General features: G+C 39.0%; 1 protein-coding gene across 7 annotated transcripts in view; it reads left to right on the forward strand.

The window, feature by feature from the left end:
* Nucleotides 1-23,049, forward strand: part of EML1 (EMAP like 1) — a 230,324-nt gene extending 207,275 nt beyond the window's left edge. For all 7 annotated transcript variants that reach the window (XM_050954124.1, XM_050954128.1, XM_050954122.1 and 4 more), the window contains 10 exons: nucleotides 3,909-4,063; nucleotides 5,498-5,623; nucleotides 5,929-6,060; nucleotides 14,435-14,502; nucleotides 16,087-16,175; nucleotides 16,919-17,016; nucleotides 17,126-17,213; nucleotides 17,406-17,501; nucleotides 21,034-21,164; nucleotides 21,474-23,049. In XM_050954124.1, coding sequence (XP_050810081.1) covers nucleotides 3,909-4,063; nucleotides 5,498-5,623; nucleotides 5,929-6,060; nucleotides 14,435-14,502; nucleotides 16,087-16,175; nucleotides 16,919-17,016; nucleotides 17,126-17,213; nucleotides 17,406-17,501; nucleotides 21,034-21,164; nucleotides 21,474-21,599 — 1,109 coding nt within the window. In that variant the 3' untranslated portion in view covers nucleotides 21,600-23,049. The remainder of the gene's footprint in view (nucleotides 1-3,908; nucleotides 4,064-5,497; nucleotides 5,624-5,928; nucleotides 6,061-14,434; nucleotides 14,503-16,086; nucleotides 16,176-16,918; nucleotides 17,017-17,125; nucleotides 17,214-17,405; nucleotides 17,502-21,033; nucleotides 21,165-21,473) is intronic.
* Nucleotides 23,050-23,282: the final 233 nt, after the last annotated feature.

Raw genomic sequence — 23,282 nt, forward strand, 5'->3', positions numbered from 1 at the left:
ACGAGTGGTCCCTTCGCCCGGACGTCGCCCTCTCCATTTTCCAGAGGTGGAGTTATCCCCGTGTGGACCTCTTCGCGTCTGGGGGGAACAAGAAGTGCCAGGCGTTCTGCTCCTTTCAGGGCAGGGAGCCCGGGTCTATAGCGGATGCCTTCCTTATTCCGTGGACGACCCACTTGTACTACGCGTTTCCCCCGTTTCCTCTGGTCCACAGGGTCCTTCTGAAGGTGCGCAGGGACAAGGCTCGCGTGATCATGGTAGCCCCGGCGTGGCCCAGGCAACATTGGTACCCCATGCTGCTGGACCTGGCCATAGCCGACCCAGTTCCCCTGCCCCTTCACCCGGACCTGATTACCCAGGAGCACGGGACTCTCTGTCACCCGGACCTGCAGTCGCTGCACCTAGCGGCGTGGTTCCTGCGTGGCTGACCGGCTCTGAACTGCGCTGCTCCACACCGGTGCGGGAGGTGCTTTTGGGCAGCAGGAAGCCTTCCACGAGAGCGACATACTCGGCCAAGTGGAAGCGTTTCTCCTGTTGGTGCGTGGAGAAAGGTCTCCGCCCTATGGAAGTTTCGGTGGCCAATATCTTAGACTACGTTTGGTCCCTCAAACAACAGGGTCTGGCGATATCGTCGTTGCGGGTCCACCTGGCAGCTATCTCCACCTTTCACCCGGGTGGGGATGGTCGCTCTGTTTTTTCTCACCCGACTGTGTCTAGATTCCTTAAGGGGCTGGAACGTTTATACCCTAACGTCCGACTCCCTGCTCCAACCTGGGATCTTAACCTGGTGTTGTCTCGGCTCATGGGGCCCCCCTTTGAGCCGTTAGCTACTTGCTCCCTACTTTATCTCTCTTGGAAGACTGCCTTTTTAGTAGCTATCACCTCAGCTAGGCGGGTGTCGGAACTCCGGGCTCTTGTGGTAGACCCCCCGTATACAGTCTTCCACAAAGATAAGGTGCAGCTGAGGCCACACCCTGCCTTTCTCCCCAAGGTAGTCTCGACCTTCCACATCAACCAAGAGATATTCCTTCCGGTTTTTTTCCCGAAACCTCACTCTTCAGGCAGGGAGCAGCAGCTCCACTCGCTTGATGTCCGTAGGGCTCTCGCGTTCTATGTGGAGAGGACCAAACCCTTCCACAAATCCCCCCAGCTTTTCGTGGCGGTAGCGGACCGCATGAAGGGGCTTCCTATCTCCTCCCAGAGGTTATCCTCATGGGTAACGTCCTGTATCAGGACCTGCTATGACTTGGCCCACGTCCCTACGGGCCGTGTGACTGCGCATTCTACCAGGGCGCAGGCGTCGTCGCTGGCTTTCCTCGCCCGTGTGCCCATCCAGGAAATCTGTCGGGCAGCGACCTGGTCATCGGTCCACACCTTTGCTTCCCACTACGCCCTGGTCCAGCAGTCAAGAGAGGATGCGGCCTTCGGATCTGCAGTGCTCCATGCCGCGACTTCTCACTCCGACCCCACCGCCTAGGTATGGCTTGGGATTCACCTAACTGGAATGGATGTGAGCAATCACTCGAAGAAGAAAAGACGGTTACTCACCTTTGTAACTGTTGTTCTTCGAGATGTGTTGCTCACATCCATTCCACAGCCGCCCTCCTTCCCCACTGTCGGAGTAGCCGGCAAGAAGGAACTGAGGAGCGGGTGGGCTGGCAGGGGTATATATCGAGCGCCATGGCGGCGCCACTCCAGGGGGCGACCTGCCGGCCCACTGGAGTTGCTAGGGTAAAAAGTTTCCGACGAACGTGCACGCGCGGCGCGCACACCTAACTGGAATGGATGTGAGCAACACATCTCGAAGAATAACAGTTACAAAGGTGAGTAACCGTCTTTTATTGCACAGGTAAGTAACAGTTTTTAAAGATGTTGCTGTGAATTTTTAGGCAAAAATTACTACATTTTTAACAAGGATAAACTTGGCTTCTCTGGGGGCCTCTGCCAAAGTCTAATAAAATAGAATTTGATTTTCTGTTCCCAGGTTTTAGCAGCTGTATGTTTGGCAATTGTAGCACCAAACTGAAATGTAATGTGCTCTCTGTTTTCAAGTGTTAAATTGCAGAACCCAAGATGAAAATACAAACAAACTGTTATGCAGAGTGTTATGGATATTACTGACAAATATGAGAAGTGGCAGAAAAAGTTCTTTTATTTAATAAAAATAAGTACAAGCTACAGTATGAACACTATAGGTCTAGTTTCCTTATGGTGATCACATGTACTACTGAAGTTATGGCTGTGTATTGATAGGAGAGCAGGTCCCTTAAAAATTAACAAAAACCCCTTGACAGACTATTTCAGGTGTCACAATAGTAGTAGGCCTGAAAAGGTTCCAGTGCTTTTATAAAAGAACAATTAGAACAACTAAAAATGACAATATGCTGTTGCTCTATTTGCACTATTTATTGATCTGAATCTGCAATTTTAATGAAAGAAACACCACCTCCCTCAATTTCATTCTCTAATAAAATGTGAGAGGTAAACAGAGTGGTTCAGATTTTTAAGAAAACAATTGTGGATAGCTTCATGGTCCCTCACTAATTCTTTGTTTTTGTGATTTCTAGAAAGAAAAACCTCTGTCTTAGGCTTCAGGCAGCAGCATTTGCATGACGACAAACAGCAACAATACCCTAAGGGTATTTACTGGGGACAATGGGGGAGGAGAACCCCCCAACAGTGTCTGCCAGCAAAGGGAGATGGGATATGGGTTATAGGCACCTCTGTTCCATCTCCCAAGAGACTGAAAATCAACTCTGTAGGGCAGAGGAGGAAGGGTTGGTGAAATCCTCAGGCAAGGCAGTATGAACTGAAACCCCAATGATCTACCCTTGTAGAGCTTTGCCCACCTGAGTGCTGCTGTCAGCCCATCTCTGCTTCTGCTCCTCACAGGCACTTTGTACTGCTGTTGGGGAAGACAGAGGAAATAGTATTGTAGCTCAGCTCCTTCCTCTCTCTTCTCTTTCCTCAGATCTCCACCAGTCATACCTCAAAGCAAGAGATTTGACACCCACCCACTCCAAATGGAGTTAGACGGTCTGGGCTAGGAACTACACAGCTGTTTCCTCTCCCTTCCTCCCAGCTATCCTTTTGTGCGATTGGAAAGGGAGCGATTGGAAAGGGAGCAGTGGTAAACAGGTGGGCAGGCAGCAGCCAGTGGCTTTGCATGGGGAGCACAGTTCTCAGGAGGTCAGTTTGAGTTCATGCTAGCTGACCCACTAGTTTCTCCTATAACCGGCAGCACTCTTCTTCCCCCCACAGACAATTTTAAATCTTTTTTGGGTTGTGGGAGAAGGCGGTAGTAGCAGGGGGAATATTTGCCCTTGCAAAGACTGCCTCACCTGGCTAATTCTTTTGGGACAAGCACAAGTGTTTTTTCCTTCCCCATCGCTGTGCTGCAGATTTTTTGATTTTTGCTGCTGTTTGAAGGCAAATATTGCTTCTACCTTCTTATAATATCCTAAGTGGAAAGCTTTTCCTCTCCTAAAAACAGGAAACAGAGAAGAATGTTATGATCCAAACAAAGTCAATTTATCTGCAGTTAAAATAAACATGATTAAAAAGCAAACAAACAATATCAGTTTCTTAACTTATATTGGCCCCTCACTTTTTTAAGATGTAAGGATTGCTTAAAAAAAGTTACCCATGGTTGGCTGGAAAATGCAAGTTTAAATAATGGAATTGTTAATATTTTCTCCTTGTCGTTCACAATCATTGCGATTCTCAATTGCAAGTAAAACCTGTAAGTCAACGTAGTTGGATATATGCCACTTAAGAGATTTACTTTTCGAGCTATGACACATATAACCGTTGACTATAACTCCAGACTTGAGGTTGCTGTGAAAAATAAATTAAAAATTATCCAATGAAATAAATATTTCAGTAGTAACCTTTTTTCTCCTTATGTCTAGGTACAAATAGAATAAGCTATGCACTTCAAGGAGCCCATGAAGGTGGCATTTTTGCACTTTGTATGCTGCGAGATGGTACACTGGTATCAGGAGGTGGAAAAGACAGAAAACTAATATCTTGGAATGGGAATTATCAAAAACTTCACAAGACTGAGGTGATATTACTGATCTTTAAATTTTACTTATTACTTTGAGTGGAAAATTAAAAAGAACTTTCTTATGAACTCTGCTCCCTAAATCGGTACTCTTGTTTAGGACTCCTCATTTTGTGGCAGTCCCAGTCAAATCAATAAATAGAATCTGATTCTTATCACTTATATGATACATTTACTAATATGTTAAACAATCTTTTTTAATTATATACATCCATTAGTTGGTAGGAAAGCTCCTAATTACATTTTGCTTATATAAATTCTGCCCTTCTTTGTCAAATTATTAATAGTGACAGGCATTTTTAAATTTCAGGTTGTTACAGCGCTTGGGAATAGTAAATACTAAACTACTTTCACACTTTTTATTTTCCAAAACCATGATGGTGATGATGATGGTTTTTATCACTTTCCATGCTCGGTCTTAGTCCAGCGATGAATTTTAACATTTTTTTACTAAAATTTCTTGAGCTGTTATGTAGGAATTTGCAAATTCAAACTTTATATGGGAATAGTCCCAGTGAGTGCATTTGTTATATCTAAAAAAGCAAACAGAGTTATGTGACCATTTAGACATTGTGTAAAGAGCATGATCAGAGGAAAACTATATATTCTGGTGGGTGAACGGTTCTAGATATTGTAGAGGCATTGCACATGCATTGGCAACTTGGGTAGTGTGTCAGTTTTCTAAATCAAGTAAGAACACCTGCCGTTGGGCTTTCCCTGACTTTAACCACTGAAAATGTTCAGACTTCCTGCTCAGTTATTCTCAGCCCCTCTCCCCCCAATAATGTATTTTTTTATAGTGTCTTATTATTAAATCACTTATTATATTCAGATTTTCCACATTGTTGAGCTCTATGCACCAGATTGCACTGGAGTCTTCTAGGAAGCAGAAAGTTGGGTGCAGTGTACACTTGCAGAAGCAATAGATGCTATACTTATGCACAACCTGTCAGTACCTCCAAGAGCAGCTTAGTGATTTTTAATTTCTTAAAAAAAGAAAAGGATTTTGTATACAAAAAGACTTGATCCAATATTAATGTTTCGCAGTTTATAAAATGTGGCTGAGTTAACTGCTATAGGAAACATAACATTTTCATTTGCTGACTTACTTGGTTTATAGTTGTGCAGATTTTATGTCCCATTACTGTAGATGCCTTTTTGTGTAGTATTATATAAATTATCGTAGCTCTGTTGAAGTCAGTGGAGCTATGACAGTTTGCACCAGCTGAGGATCTGCCCCTGGGGTCCTATATTCTTTTATATTAAGTTGTATAGCCCTATATTTGACAAGACTCAGAGCTGTGTGACTGCTTTAAAAAAATTCAGTTGTAAGGCCATATATCTTAAAATAAATACTTAAAAAAACAAATTAACACTTGAGAAACCATTTTGTACCATCTGACTTACCAGTCCATTTATCTATTATGATCACAGATTCCAGAGCAGTTTGGTCCAATAAGAACAGTAGCAGAAGGGAAAGGTGATGTTGTATTGATAGGCACTACTAGAAACTTTGTTCTACAAGGCACTCTATCAGGAGACTTTTTTCCAATTACCCAGGTGAGTTGTTTCCTTGCAAACTAATAAAAAACATTAATTTTTTAAAATATGTAAGTGCAATAATAGAACTTGTCTAATTTTATGAAAATACAGAACTATTTAATTAATTTACTAGCACAGTGACTTCAGCAATAAAGAATCTGATCAAATAAGTACATATAAAAACTCAGCAGAATTTCTGAAGGCTTATTTAGACAGTAAGCTAACTTTAATCATATTAATTGGGAAGAATTAAACTTCGTTAAAGGAGTTAACTTGAATGTTACTGTCCATCATCTGAAGGAACTTTGTTTGTATTTGTATAGGGTCACACTGATGAGCTATGGGGACTAGCCATCCATCCCTCTAAACCTCTGTTTTTCACTTGTGGACATGACAAACACATTACTCTCTGGGATGCTACCAGTCATCGTCCTATCTGGAACAAAATTATAGAGGTATATACTATTAAGCCCTCACTCTTCTCTTTCATAGAATAAGGGTTTTCAAATAAGTTAATTTTAAAAAAAATGTTTTTGTTAGATTATAATGGGAGGGGAAGAATCAGTGAGATAGTTATATAATTTAACTTTTTGAAAATGTTTGTACAATTCTAAAACCTGTAGCAGTGTTAAGCCAAACATTCTAAACCACTGACCCGTTCGCTAACCCAAAGCTAACTTGGCTGCGGTATAATACGAAAAGTATACTGTGCTTTAGGCACTTAATTTTATTCAGAATTAGAATAAAAAAACTGAAACTGGAAGACTTTGGCATTTTATCATTTTTGAGAAGTGGCAGATGTGCACAGCCTAATAATTATTTGTTTATATGAAGGAGCAATGCACACTATGGGGGTGTGATTTCTAAAGCTCACTGACGTGTTCTAAAGCTCACTGACGTGTTACACATTAATTGGTCTCTGTAGACCTGCTGTGTAATGCTAAGTGCACTAAGGAATGTTTAGTACACAGCCGCAGGATCTACACAGATCAGTTAATGCCACAACATGTTAGTGCACTTTAGAAATCACACCCGTGTAGGACACATTACCCCATTGTGTAGACAAGCCCTAAGTCTTCGAACTAATTTCTGCCCTCCTCCCCTCTCTGGTATGCAACTTTTGTTATATGAATATTGAGGGAGTATATTGATGCAGGGTCTAAATTTCTTACTTGTACATATAATTTAGGTTACCTAATTCTGCATTTGGGAACTCATATTGTTATGTTATAATGTATCTGTTTTTGAGCACTTAAAAGAAGAAATAAGTACTGATTTAGTCCTTTTTTAATGCCTGGTATAGCTTGTTTCCTTTTCAACAATCTAGATAGATAAGATATCACTCAGGGGAGGTTAGTGCTGTTTATAGGAAACAAACTAAGGATTCTGCTCCTCAGCTATGGAAATCCACCATCACAGCTACCCAGCAGTCTGTATTTATAATCTTCTTTTTACAGTAAACAGTGAGTAGATTCTTCATATGAGCCATGTAGTGCCCTGTGGTGACTTAAGCTACTTCTCAATTTTCCCTTCTTGCCCTCTTTCACAGGTCAGGGCAACTACACTTGCATTCTCCCTCCACAATCCACCTAGGGCACCCACTTAAAGATTACTGGATCTTAGCCATTACCTGTCTTGGGCAAAGACCCATGTCTCTCTGCCTCCTGACTTGGGTGGTAAGGCTGCATGGCTTTCTGATTTACACTGATATTCCTAGCAAGCCAGACTGCCTAAATGGCCAGCATCTGCTCTTCGCTTTCTCTCCAAAGACTATGAAGAGAGCAATTGTCAGCCGTTATAAATTACCACACAGTCCTTTATAAGTGAGCACATTTATTCTTAAGGTGAAAGCATTACAAAAAAACCACATTAAAAAAAATAAAAGAACCTACATGGATGCTAAAAAATTTACTAGAGATTACCCAACTCCAGCCTTGGGCTCTGGTAGGTGTCAGTCCCTCAAAACCTACAACTGGGTTTTCCCTGTGATTACAAGTTCATAACTGTCTTAGATTCAGAACAAGAACCAAGTCAGGCAGAGAATCTGTTTCTTTATACAGCTTGGAGCCTTTAATCTTGGTCTTTGGTGACAGGTAAACAGCAGACAAAGACCCTCTCCTCAGAATGTAGCTTCAACTGGGCTAGGTTTTTGCATAATTGGAGTTGGGTGATTTGCATTAACCTCTCCCTATGGTATCCCAGGAAATCCACTTAACACTTATTGTCCCAAAAGTCCATTCTGGCTGCAGAATTTTCAGTATACTCCTTTGAACTCCGAGCCCTCACATCACGTTCCCCCAAAGGTTATATTCAATCCTATTCCAGGACCACACTAATAGGTAACCTTAATACACTTAAGGTTTTTTAGTAACATTGCAGGAAATTTCCATATCTGTAATACCCTCCATAAAGGGGAAAAGTTCGACAGTAACTTGTAAAGTAAATTTTAAAAAATCTGGCATGGATTCTCCATCAGCCACCCAAGCTCTCAAGTGAAAACTACCACACTAACAAAGGGCTGGTCTACACTATACAGTTAAGTCAACATAAGGCAGCTTATGTCGACTTAATTATGTCAGTGTCTACACAACAGCCTTCCTCCCACCGACATAAGGCCTGGTCTACACTGAGGGGGAAGGGGGAAATCGATCTAAGTTACGCAAATTCAGCTACATGAATAACATAGTTGGACTCAATGTACTTAGATCTACTTACCGTGGTGTCTTCACTGCGGTAAGTCGATGGCTTTTGACTCTGCCTGCCCCTCTTGCCCTGGTGAAGTACTGGAGTCGATGGGAGAGTGCTTGGCGGTCAACTTATCGCATCGAGACTAGACGCGATAAATCAACCCCTGCTGGATCAAATGCTGCCCCTTGGTCCAGCGGGTAATGTAGACAAGCCCTAAGAGCCCTACTTCACTTACATAATAACTCCACCTCCACGAGGTGTAAGGCTTATGTTGTGTAGTTAGGGCAACACTGCATCCCTTACATCAGCAGGAGCCGTAAAATTGACAAGAAAGCCAGGCAGCTAGAGCCCAGCTCCCCTGGAGATCTGGGCGTCTGGACCCCCCTCCCAGCTGGGAACCGTGGTGAGAAGCCCCAGCGGCTTCAGAAACCACTCCCCTGGGGCAGGAAGCCCCAGGCTGCTTCCTCCAGCTCCCAGAGGGAAATGGGGAGGGGAGAAGCCCCGGGTGCCTTCCCCTGCTCCCAACAGGAAATGGAGAGCAGAGGGTCAGCACACCGGGAGCCTGCAAGCCTGTAGGACAGCTGGGCTCCTGGCAGGGAGCTGCCAGCGCAGCTGAGAGACTGGGCTTTCAGCTCCCCACACTGCCTATTAGGGGGCTTATTCCTTCGCTCTCTCACTTCCCTGGTCCTTCTCACATGAACAGAGAGCAACAATACCCGAAGTCCAAAGGCGCAAACAACTTGATGTTTATTGGGGTGAACTTCCAGCAAACATGATTCCAGTTTCCTTCCTCAGTGTTCCCCTTTGCAGCTCTGACACTACAGAGCCTTGCCTGTGTCCCTGTTTCTGTTCCCATCCCCTGTTCCCATTTCCCCCTTTAGCAAAAGATGATCCCAATTCCCCCATCCCCAGTCCCTGTTTCCAACCCCCCACCCCTACTTCACTTCCTGATTGACTGCAGACTATACAGTAAAACCTGAGTTTTGCTTAGCTATACCTTAACCAATCATTTTACTGAACTTTAACTAACCAATCCTAACATACTGTAACATGGTTATTTATTTATTTATATTCCACCACCTTAATTGGTTTACACCCAACAAAATTAATTATACAGCAGACAGAAATAATCACAGAACATGACAGAGACCATGCAAATAAACATACAAAACAATACAGAAGTGAGAATTTTACAACTGCATCTATACAGACATAAGGGTTTTCCAGCTGTGTCTATTGATAAATGAGTTCTTGCCAGACAGGATGCGATGAAACTAAGTTTCCTTTTACATCTTCTAGGCTCTTCCCTTTCTCATGAGGTGATAGGAATATCAGGACAGGATTGTATTCCTAACAGCCCAATAGCACCTTATTTCAATGTGACTAGTTTGGAATGTGAGGATGTGACCATACACTTCCCAGCTTATGGCTGCCTTTGCTGCTTAGCCGAAGAACCAGGCCTCAGACTGTCACAGTAAAAGAAGACCATTACACAGACAGACAGTGATTTTTGATTCTTTCTTTTATACCTCTATAACTAGCTAAGTGATAAGAATACACCTAAATTATTAAAGTATAGGCCTTTGCAGGCAGGCCTGAATATCTATACTCTAACACTGCCCTTCTTAGGTGGGTGGAAGCGCTCATGGTGAGGACATGCACCGCTGACCCTAAAAGGGTAGTGCGGTCATGCACAACTACAGTAATTACTGCGGTGGCTGTATGCTGACTTAATACGGGTCGACTTACATTTCTGGTATAGACATTCCCAAAGCCCTTGAACATCTGTGCCAAGTGTTAAAAGTGGTACTTTGAATACAGATTCTGTGCTTCCCTACATATATTTCCTGTAGTCATCCTGTCCATGTATTTCTTTTAGATTCAGAGGCTTTGCTTCCTTAATTATGATGAATTAGTGATTTCAGTCTATTGCTTCTGTACTGTGTCAGCCATTCTTCAGTTACACTGCACTAGTTCTGTTCAGGTTTGCTAATGTACTTTCTAGCTGCTAGTTCTTTTTAAGGCTCAGGACTGTTGCAATACACTGTCAACATCTAGTAATCCAGTAGCACATTTTAATAATCTCTAATTCTTTGGGAGACTTTAAGAAATATAGATCCTTCAGCCCACCACTTCAAGCTATAACTATCACTTACCTGGCAAAAATAACTGGTCAGTATGTACCTTTAATGGTTATCTGTACTGAGAAATTGATTGGTCAAAAAACTGTAACACGTCAACTGGCTGGAATAAAAGACCATAGGTCTGGCTCTAGTGGTTCTGGTATTGAGCCCAAAAGGGAAACACTTATTTGTAGGTTGCCAGTTGTGCTGTAGTCCCATAATGCTCCTAGACTGGTACCAAGCAGTATCTACTGTAGACTCTTGCTACCAGTGTGATCTGACAGGGTCCTACACATCTGTCCCACCCTCCAAATAGCTGATAACTTGAGTTTTAGAGTGGACTGACTACAGATTTCCTGGCGTGGGAAGGGGAAGGCAGTTGTTCTTCTTCCTCACTTTATCTGTGATGCCAGTTTCCGCCCATGTCTTCCCCTTTGTCTAGGATACCTGGTGCTTCACCATGACATATTTATTTTCTTTCAAATGTTTCTGTACAACATGTTAAATAATATTACTTGAATTTTGTAGATTTTCATAATGTATTGGAACTCTTCAGTATGCAATTGTGCATGAAAAGATTTGTGTATCTTTCTAGACTATATACCACAGTTTAAACTAATGCAAGTATTGACAAACATCATTTTGCATATGTTGGGTCTGATGGCATGAAGAGTGTTTATTACAACTGTGGTATGCCTCAGTTTAAAGAACATTTAACACTCAAACCTCAGCCATAGCACATCACATAGGATCCCATCCAAGTAACATACACTTGCTGAGTCATATTCACTTGGTGGAAGTTAGAATTTAGTCTGACCAAGGTCATAAGTTTTCAGATTCTGAAACCTACATTTATGTTGACAGGGGAAGCTTCCGCCTTGATTGGAGAGACCATATCAGCCATTTTTACACTTGTGAGAACTAGGACACTGCAGAAAGTTTACAGTTCAGTGCCTGGGAGATAAAGAAAAATTGGCCTGTTCTAGCTAAGCTTAGAAACCAGTTATTTAAAAAGGAGAGTGGCAGTCCAGATTTTAAAAATCAAAAGCTAATCATTGTGAGAGATAGGATGGAGATCTTCCAGATATGACAGTGGCATTACATTTTCCCTACCTTTCTGATTATTTAACATACTTGTCATGGAAAGAGAATTTCCAAAGAATTAAAATAAGCTTCTCTGTAGGTGGCCCTTAGGAGTGGCCAAATCAGAATGACAGATACAATTAATTATTCTTGAGAGAGACAAAATTCTTATTGTTCATGTGACTTTGTGTTGGGTTGTAACCTAGAGACAAAAAATTAATCAATACACTTTAGGTAAAAACTTATTTACTGTGATAACATATTTTTAAAAAGTCACGACCAATTCCTAATCAAACTACAGGATCCTGGAAAACCTGTTCTAAGGAAATATATGCTACAACTGGCACCTAAGCCTCTGATGTTGCATTTTGAAGAAGAATAAACTTTGGAAACAAGCTTCCTGTTGTAGTGGAGTGTGCAGGAATGTGAAGAAGTAGATTTTAGTAGTCCCTGAAGAGAAGTTAAAGTTGATTTGTACTATGACCTGGGCTATTAAGATATTAACATATACCCCTCTCTGGTCTTATCAGACTTCAAACCAGACTTATGTTGATTTAGAAATGGCACACAGTAATAATTTAAAAACTCTTTATATTGTGGTATAACTCTAGTAAGACTTGTATACATATAATGAAGTGGAGAATGGATCTATGAGGTGTCTTTGCATATGTATTTTTAATGTATATCAGCATTGTATCAGTAAGTCACTGCATGTATTCAGCTGAATATATTGGTGTGTGCCTCATACCTCACTATCTGTGCCTCATACCTCACTCTGTTGAGTGTAAAACTATAGTTGTATTTTTAGAGAGAGAGAGAGTAGTGAAAGGTTGGAGATTACTGTTAGTATATCTGAGCCGCTTGTTCTTGTTTTGAGAAAAAGATCAAATGAGAAAATTAAAGAGGTCTAAAGTGGTGAACCAAGACTTAAAATTTTACTTAATACCTTTTTTTAGGACCCACTTTGAGAAAGGGGGCATTTAGAAATCATTATATTGATGGCAAAAGACAACAGAATATTTTAATGTACCACTATATAATCTATTAAGTAGTCTGTTAGCCAGATGAAGTTCTTTCTCCGAGCTCTCTGAAGCACAGCAAGTTCCACTAGCTATCAAACCAGGTCCTTAACCTTCTAACCTTGTCCTGAAAAGAGACGAGTAAGGATCAGTCCATGATAAGGCTTAGTTTATTTTTTGCTCTCATCTCAAAAGTAGGATTAAGGGTTTGGCTGGTTATGAGTAAATACTGGAATTAATTTGTTAATAGTCAGACAGGCCTTTGAGGATATAAAACACTAAATAAATATTTTTCGTATTACTGAGGAGATGAAAATCCACACTAGTCATTTTGATTCTTGAGAGAGAGGTACATTTTAACTATAACAGCAACTTAGTCTATTGAAATCAAGGACTCATAAGAATAAATCCACCTAGCCAGATTATTATAAAGATAAGGCAGTCATCCAAATACTCTTTGCTTGATCAAAGCAGGATTTCAACTATCAATCACCTTGACAATAATCGTCTCACATGCACTTTGAAGCATCTTAGAGACCTTATTTCGTAAGTCACTGGCTTCTTACCTGGAGTGGATAAATCTTTCATTTGATACTATAGCCTATTTGTGTTAGAAAGAACTATATAACAATGAATGTCTTAATACACTTGTTATTATGGTTCACCAGCAGGTTGTTGTTGAGATTAAAATCTTTATTTAAACTCATGTTTTATGTAAGGGAGAATTTAAAAGCACAGAATTTGCTCATTTGTTTGGGTCATAGGAACCTTGGAAAATTGAGCACACTTGGGCTACTATAATGATTTGACTACATAAATATAGAAACAACAGATATTAGCTACCAATATCCATATGATTTTGTGAGTAAATTGCAAAAACATAGGTCTCTCTCTACCTCTTGAAAGTAAGCAGAAGCTCCCTTAGAATCAGCGACCACAGGCAAGGTAATTACAAATTGATAAACCTGTTAGCAGGTCTGCCATACTCACTGCACTATAAGCAATGACTAGAATATAAAAATATGAATAAATTATGTGGGTTTTTGCCATACTATTATTTTATTCCCTGTTTAGCTCTTTCATATACATGTTAATTTTGACATGCCATGACAAAAATCTGCCAAAAAATGTAGCTATTGATGCATGAGTTTTCTTCTGTAATCTACAGAATTCTACAGCTCATTCTTTGTAGATTGTGACATAAAGCTAGTAAGCCACTAGTAACTTTTCATATTTTTCAGATGTTATAATGGCAGTTGAAACATTATGGTTCTCCAGATACATCAGTAACAACTTAGTATCAAATATGCTTAAACATTTATGCAAATAAAAATGGCATAATATCAGACATCAAAGTGAGACCCACGTTCATTATAAACTTCCACTGACTTGTAACTGGCAAGGTATTGGAAGGATACCTTCTGCGTTGTTAGAGGTAAAGTCAGGCCCTGCCACTACAGCACTCCATGCCATGTGAAATATGCAGCAGTAAAATCAACTGCTTGCTCAACCTCCAGGTAGTAAACAACTGCCATCTACTGATTAGACATTTATATAACTAAATTAGAACTGAGTGAATAATTTATTACGTTAATTTTACCTATTTCCCCTTTGGGGATTTATCCAGAAGCAGCTTTTTCTCAATTTTTTTTTGTTTGAAATTATTTGCCCAATAAATCTTAGGTTAGACTGTGCACAAAGGAAAACAGTGTGGCATTGAATATAGGAAACACTGTATTAGGTAATTTTTAGTGGATTTCAAAACGTACTTGTTTTTCCCTCAAATATAAAAAGGGACGTTTATTCTAAAAAAAAGAATGAGGAGGCTTAGTTTGTTACTGAGTAAGCAATTTTAATTGTGTTTTTATTATTACTGTCTCTGGGTATAAATGTATACTTCCTTTGAAACGTTATAGGATCCAGCACAGTCTTCTGGTTTTCATCCTTCAGGGTCTGTTGTTGCAATAGGAACACTAACTGGAAGGTAAGAAGAACAAAAGCGTGAGTATCAATCAACAGTGGGTATCTGTCCATCTCACCAAATCAAAGTTGATATTCTTGTTTCTCCAATGAATAGGGCCAAATTCTGCCCTCTGATGCCTATGCTCACCTCCTGTTGACTTCAACAGGAGCTGAAGGTATTGGTGGTGGTGTTTATTATTATTGTATTGCTATAGCACCTAACAACCTTAGTTCAGGACCCCATTGTGTTTGACACCATACAAACACAGATCAAGAAAGATTATCTCTTCCCCAGAGAGCTTACAATCTAAGTATAAGACATGAGGCAGCAGATAGATTCAGTCAGATGGATGCAGGAGTACAGGAAACAATGAGGCAGCACTGGTAGGCATGAAAAGCAGTGGTGGCAGTGCACCAGCAGCCTAGCCTTTCTCAGGGGCTTGATGTTGATGTTGTTGTTGTAGGCATAACAGCTAATGAGAGTTTTAAGGAGGGTTCTGAAGGATGTATATGGGGAGCTTCTCCTCTAAAATGTGAGGGAGAGCACAGGAGAAGACAAAAGTGTTTGCTTGAAAATTTAACATATCGTTTTATTATCTTTACCATAGTAATGTCCAGAACCCCCAACCAAATTTTGGTCAAAGCCCCATTGTGCTAGACACTGTACAAGCACATAGATAGTAAAGAGACAGTTTCTGCCAGGAGAGCTTAAAACTGAAATAGATGAGAGAGATAAGAAGTACTATCTCCATTGTATATAGGGAACAGTGGCCCAAAATCGCATAGGGAATCAGTGGTGGAGCTTTGATTTGAACCCTGAACTCTAAAGTGCCTTAAGTACAAAACCCTCCTTTCCTTCAAGGGTACCTGAGGGCAGAATTTTGTTCCTAATATTTAAAATATTTGCACTTCATTCTAAAATACCTTTTTAATTGATGACGTGGTTTTAATAAGTATTGAAGCAAAATTTATTTGGTTCTATGTTTCCCTTAATATCTAAGTTAAAAGTAAGATGCTTTGGGAGCAGTCTTTATTTTTGATACTTAATAAACTTAAATCAGCATTAAAATGCAGCTTTTCAAACAATGTATAACAAAGCCCCAATCCATCTCATAGGAGATTTATTATGATCTAATTTTTATTTATTTAATACGTAGTGGGCCTGATTCTCAGAAACACTAAGCCACCTTAACACTTCTGTGGCCTTTAAAGTAGATATAAATGTAATTAAAATATATTTAATTAAATTAAATGTCCGAACACTGTAAAAGGGCCTTAAAGAATGTGGTCCAATATACACAAGATACACAAAAGTATACATCAATCATACTTGCATATAACCAGTGACAATTTGTAAAATGATAATAAAATCTGAATGTAGACATCTGGCTCAATATTTGATTGATATTCTGTTTATCTGCTGTTGAAAATGTTATTTTCAGTTGGCTAGAAGTAATGCAGACAATGTCCCCTTCCTATTCTTTTCCTTTTAGTGCAAAACATATGGAAGACTGCTATTTTGACATAATGAATAGTTGATTAAAGCTGCTGTAGATTTGCATTCCTTACTGAGCAATTTATTGGCCTTTTTCTGTGTTTACAACAGGTGGTTTGTGTTTGACACAGAAACAAAAGATTTGGTCACTGTACACACAGATGGAAATGAACAGCTGTCTGTAATGCGTTATTCACCAGGTTTGACACACTCTACTTACTGGTTAAAAAAAGAAGTGATTGTATGCAATATAAAGTTTATTTTTTAAATTCCCCACATATATTTAAATTGGGAATAGATACATGAGCTGAAATCCTACCTCCATTGAGTCAATGGAGCCAGGATTTTACCCAGAGGCTTTAACTCTAATTTCCTGTTGTTTGCCCCTTCAGATTTTGATGTTTAGCAGAAATCAGCTCTCTTGCTTAGATGTGCATGTAGTACCATGTTCAGGTTGGCTTTTTTCTCAGTTTCCTTATGAGGTTTAACTTCAGTATTTGCTATATAAAGCTGCTGTTTCATTTGCAGTGAATTTTCCTCTGGGGCAGATTGGCAGAGGCCCTGGAGGTTTTTTGCCTTCCTCTGCAGCGTGGGGCATGGGTCACTTGCTGGTGGATTCTCTGTAGCTTAAGGTCTTCAAACCACAATTTGAAGACTTCAATAACTCGGACATAGGTTAGGGGTTTGTTATAGAAGTGGATGGGTAGGGTTCTGTGGCCTGCTTTGTGCAGGAGGTCAGACTAGATGATCATATTGGTCCCTTCTGACCCTAAAGTCTATATGAGTCTATATTCCATCAAACAATGAGAAGAAGAAAATTCTGGGTTTTTTACTTTATTAATAAAAGTTTTAAGAACAATTCCCATTGTCCATGACACACTAGAACTTCACAGATTAGTTTAATTATTTCTTGCGGATATAATTATAATTCACTTTTTTATAGATGGAAACTTCTTGGCAATAGGTTCCCATGACAACAGTATCTATATATATGGTGTTAATGAAAATGGGAGAAAATATAGTAGAATTGGCAAATGCTCAGTAAGTGACTTCCTTACTACTTATTTACTAATAACAAATGAGCATGTATACTTTATAGTACATATTATGCTATGTTAGTGGAATTAATACAATACACTTTTCTTCGTAGGGTCATTCCAGCTTCATTACTCACTTGGACTGGTCTGTTAATTCACAGTACCTTGTGTCCAATTCAGGGGACTATGAAATCTTATACTGTGAGTAACAAATAGTTTTCTGTGCTTTGTGCAGAGTTAATTCTAGGATACCTAATGACTTTTTAATTAAGATAAGAACATATAATCGCTAGGCTGGAACATATATTTTAATTAGTTGCTACTTTTTAGCTTAAATTAACTCTTGTGCAGCTTAAAAACTGAAAATGTCATCATTTGTTTCTCTTTCGGTAGGGATCCCCTCTTCTTGTAAACAAGTAGTGAGTGTTGAGACTACTAGAGATATAGAATGGGTTACCTACACCTGTACTTTAGGATTCCATGTTTTTGGTAAGTTTTTTTTTTTCCTCCCTCTCACAAACTTATGATTCTTTGCTTTTCCAATTAGCTAACATTCAGACTGTCATCTTTATTTGAAACATTACTATTCAGATTTCAAAGTGCAAATATAAAACTTCTATTGCACAATTTTTATCACTATCTGTCCTCTTATTTTGATCCAGGAGACCTCTGATTTAATATTCTTGGTAGCTTCAGATAAAATTATTAATTTCAACACAAGTGAAAACCAATCACAAGCTACCTGCTATGAGAAATTACAATTGTTTTTAGAAAGCATGTATTACAATTAGAGAATTTTCATTTATGTATTTGTATTCCTTCAGCACCAAAGACCCTATTCAGGATCAAGTTCCATTGAGCTAGGGGCTGTACAAACAGTGTACAATCCAGTCCCATTGTACACGGTTCTGTTCAAACAGTGACAGTCCCTGTCCCAAAGAGCTGGGAGTGTAAATTGAGATATTCATAAGAAGTGAGTGAAATGAATAAAAAGAAAGAGAAAGGAAAAGGAGGACAAATTCAATAAAAATAAGATGTTCCAGTTCCAGATGGTTTTGGTTTCTTTCATTGATTTGGGGGTTGTAATATTTTTTTTACATATAAACAAAATAATCCCCTGTGATCAACCATCACTAGTGGTTGACTGCTTTCTTGTAGGCCTCAAAGCACAGGTTTGTTGTTTTGAGGAGGGATTTGAAGGAGAAGAAGGTACTTGCCTTACAGATTAATTCAGGGAGGGCATTCTGGGTATAAGGGGCAGCGCGGAAGAAGTCATTGAGACGATCGTGGGAGAATTTGATAAATGAAGACTGTTATCATTGGAGCTGAGGAAGTGGTAGAATAACACAATAAGAGACAAGTGTGTACAAACAGGAGGGGTAAAGCGGTGAAGGGTCTTAAAAGGTGAGGACAAGATACTGAACTTGGTATGATGAAACAGGAAACCAGTGCAAAGAATTAAAAAAAAAAAGTGATGTGGTCAGAGCAATAGGCAAGAAAGATTATCCTAGCAGCCATGTTTGGAGTGGAACAGAGAGGGTAACATGTTGGAGAGACCCAGAAAGGGGATTAGATTGCAGCCAAGGGCCTGAACTAGAGTTTTCCAATAGTGACAGAAAGAAAATGTTAAATTTTGGAAACATTATGGAAGAAGTGGCTAGGTTTAGATATGGATTTGACATGCAGGTCTAGAGAGAAGACAGAATCAAAGATTACTGGCTGCATATTACTCTGAGATGACAAAATTCTTCTCTCTGCATGGACAGCCTCTGCTGAATTGTTAATATATTTCAACTTCTTAGGGCTAGGCTTTGAGAGTCCCTGACACTTTTAATGTTTTAGGCCCAGATTTTTAAAGCTAGTTAGGTATTGCTGCGCTCAGCACTGCAACACTTAACTGATTTAGGAGCCTAAATTGCATTTTCAACTGTTGATGAAATGTAAACTAAGTGCCTAAATCCTTTTTGAAAATGAGATTGAAGCTCCTATACCAATTAGGTGTTGCGATGCTGAGTGCAGCAATGGTTAAATAGCTTTAAAAATCTGATCCTCGGTGCTTAGCTTCAAAGGCTCTGAAATGATGCATATTTTAAAATGAGGATTCTCTAGTGTAAGTAATAGTTTGTATGTATCACATTTGTAAAAATCATCTGCTGTCTTTTTCATGTATCTAAAGAAATGATCACAGTGGTCCCATCCCTGCCCCCCTTAATTTCACTGGTTCCCAGTTCACTTCAGGATTCGATTCAAAACTGCCATCTTTGGTTTTTATACTGTAGTTCCTCCATTAACTCTATCCAGCCTGTCTTACAGACTCTCCTCCCCTGTCAGCTAGCTCTCTACCTTCATATAGTTTTGACTCTGTTGGTGCAAAAGCCTTCTCTCTGTCTGCGCTAGTATCTAGAACAGCTTTTCTCTACCTCTTAAACTTAGGCCTGCTCTACACTAAGGAGGGATCGATCTAAGATACGCAACTTCAGCTACGAGAATAGCGTAGCTGAAGTCGACGTATCTTAGATTAACTTACCTCCCGTCCTCACGGCACGGGATTGACAGCTGCGGCTCCCCTCAACTCCACTTCCACCTCTCGCCCTGGTGGAGTTCCGGAGTTGAAGGGGAATGCATCCGGGGATCAATTTATCACATCTAGACGAGATGCAATAAATTGATCCCCGATAGATCGATCACTACCTGCCAATCCGGCAGGTAGTGTGGACATACCCTTAATTTCTTTAACCTCATTCATAATTTTATCCCAGAGGAAAGTATATTTATCTTTCCTTTGCACATCTCTCTCTATTTATTTTTATACATCTGGATCATGCAAAGGAATATTCCTGCACAGAGTCCCATTAAAGTCAGTTGAATTTGAGGATTCAGTAGTTTCCTTTCTTATTATATTGTTTACAGTAATCCTTTAAACTGTTTTGGGGGAGTTTGTATAAAAGATGCTATACAGAATAAAATTATACCAGTGATTAAAAACATGAAACCACTTCCTTTCTGTATTTCTGAAGTCATTACAGATTTATAAGTGTAGGGGGAGGGGAGGAATTGCTCCTAACTCCAAACACTGAATGTCATAATAATTTAATACTCAACAAAACAAAAAAACACACCTGACTACAACATTGGACTCTCTCAAATGATTAAACAACCTCTGTGCTGAATGGGGGAGTCGATCAAATCTAAAATACAAAAAACATTAAAAAACTTAAGCAGCAAATAGCTATACATAATGCTGTATAAAAAGAAAATTTAAGTTTCCATAATGTGTTTTATCATTTTTTTTACAGCACATGAAAGCATGCAGGGGCTTTACAGACCAAACACAAAAACTTCCAGTAAAGAGCTTACCATCTAATTTTAGAGGTGACACAATATGTGAGACCAACAAGCAGTAGGGGACTGGGATGAGGAAGAAGGGTTATCATAACAAAAGCATGTCATAATTCAGTTATAACAAGTTCATATGTTCTTGATCATTCATTAGTCACTTTATTGTTATTTTTAATGGTATAATTCTTGTAAACGCCACAAGTGGGGTTTTAGGATAGATTTGAGTGAGGAGAACCTGGTGGTTGTACCTTTTTAATAAGCCTCCTACCTACAAGAAGTCATTCATTATCTGTAAATTATGGAAAAGGGAAGGAGAAAAGCAGTAGTTTAAAATTGTACCTCCAGTTGTTGGCCCTTATGTACACATGTATTATGATATAATACCTGAAGGCTCACAGCTGAGGCGCAATTCAGCAAAACACTGCTTACACCCTCCTTGTTAAGCAAAGGACACATGCATTGCTTCATTTGCATTCAGATTTTGGGTCTTCTGCACATTTTTAAAATCAATTATTTGGTCTTCTGAGTCATGGCCTGAATCACTAGTAATTTTGAGGGATTTGGAGGTTGGTTGTTTTTAAACAAGTGGCCTCTTCATTAATGTCATGACAATAAAATGCAGCTAATATTTCTGTTCTGTATCTGTAGCAGAAATATTAAAGTAGTCACTACATGTTTTCAGGTGTATGGCCAGAAGGTTCAGATGGAACAGACATCAATGCTGTCTGTCGATCACATGAGAGAAAACTGCTGTCAACAGGGGATGATTTTGGCAAAGTACATCTCTTCTCTTATCCGTGTTCACAATTTAGGGTAAGGTATTTACTTCATTAGAGTACAATCTTACAAACATGGGAAATTTTATTCCTCTGCTGAGTGTCAAAAACCCCAAAATTAAATCAACAGGACTACTTATATGCGTAAGTGTGGATTTACATGTGTAAGTGTGGATTGGCACTTTAATATAAAAGTCTGCATTTTAAAATAGTCTGACTTCATTGATAGAAATAAGGTGACAATTTTATTTCATTGTCGTTTGAATGCTATACATAATTAAATATTTGTTATGGTAATGTATATTATTAATCTGCAGTAATAACATCCTGTATTGCTATTTTCCAGGCTCCAAGCCATGTGTATGGTGGACATAGTAGTCATGTAACTAATGTAGATTTTCTGTGTGAAGACACCCATCTCATCTCCACGGGTGGAAAAGATACAAGTATTATGCAGTGGCGAGTCATTTAGAGGAAACATCGGTGTGAACACACACAGTCATGAGATGACCATGCACAGAAGTTCTGTACAAACTGTATATTTAAAACTTAAACAGTACATTTTCAGTTTAGCCTGGTCACTGTGATTCTGTTTAAAAATTCTTACAGACCTCAGGAAAATTAAGCCCTGTGCTGGTTATCTTACTCAGTTTAGTGATACATTAAGTATCACTCCTAAAGAATGAACTATATTTTTTTCTTTTGTTGTACAATATATGCAGCAGTACAAGTTTAATATAAAAACGTGGCTTGAAAGTTTTCAATACAGTGATATCAGCAGAACTGGTGACTATCGTAACTGTTTTCTCCAAATCTAATAAAATGGTCACAAAAATGCCTTTTTCAGAAAACTGTATATACATGCTTAATTGTCTCACTGTCTACACTTTGTACTGTATATCTACCTATTTAGAAAAATCTATGGCAACGTTGAGATACCGAATTCTTTCTCGTGGATGGTGATGAATTCATACTAAAGGAATAAACCTAGCTAGAAGACACACAATAATTAACATGTTAGATATGAAAATGTGAATGTTAGAATTCAGTAATTTGCATTTTCTTTGGGAATAAGAAATCTTTAAATTCCACCAGTGAGGAACTGTATTCTCTTTCAAATCAGCAGGATATACTCCAGTTTAACTTGAATATCTCAAAAGGGTTTACAGACGTTTATCTAGTTCAGGTATTCCATATAAGCTTAAATTAATAACATCTTTTTTACTTGTATATGAACAACTTCTTATCAAAAACAAAAAGCAAAACTTGACCACATCCCCACTATTGGTTAATATATTTAACTAATATGTATATTAATCAGCATGATGCTATATTGTACATGTATAAGATTTTAGCAGTTCATTATAAATGGTAAGGCAATCTAGGCTTTACTTTTTTATGCTTATGGATATTGTATATTTGTATTTTAAGACCAATTAGACCAAGTCTAAAGATATCTTTTTAAATGTACGATAAACCTGCAGAGGGAAAAGGAAGTATTGGAAGCCTACATGAAATATTAATGTGTAACTTCTGGCCCCTCTGTTTTGTGCATGGATGGATATTTATAGTATGACATAAGATTGTGTTTTGCAATGAAGTAATAGTGGAGGTGGTATAAAATGGTTAAGAAGGCCTTATCAATTTTGATTGTGAAACAGATTGAAATTTATTGTTTACCTTGAGGAATGTATCTAAAGAATTTAAAAGAGTAGAGTAATAAGCAGACTTTGAAAAGTTAATATTAAAGTTTTGCTTGTAATGGACAGTAAACATTTTAATTCTCTGAACTCTAAAACACTGGTTGTTTGTTTAGAGTGGTTAAATGAAATGAAATCAATGAATTTTGAAACCTTTTTTATTACATCTCCAGCCTGCTATACTGAAAGTGCAGGACAATAATAAATCATGTATTAAAGTGCTTTGTTTTGATGTATCCTTCCTGTGCAGTTTAACACAAATTCATTTCTACATTAAAGCTTTACTGTGATCTGCTTTCATTTAATAGGATAAATTTTTAAATTCCAAACCACATGAGAAAGGATTGTTGGGGAATGAAATCTGAATTTTTGTGTATGTAATTATTTGCATACCTATAGAGCAGGGATTAGCAACCTTTGGCATGCAGCTCGCCAGGGTAAGCAGGGCCGGGCTG

This window comes from Gopherus flavomarginatus, chromosome 5 (assembly GCF_025201925.1).
Source record: "Gopherus flavomarginatus isolate rGopFla2 chromosome 5, rGopFla2.mat.asm, whole genome shotgun sequence".
Lineage (NCBI taxonomy): Eukaryota > Metazoa > Chordata > Testudines > Testudinidae > Gopherus > Gopherus flavomarginatus.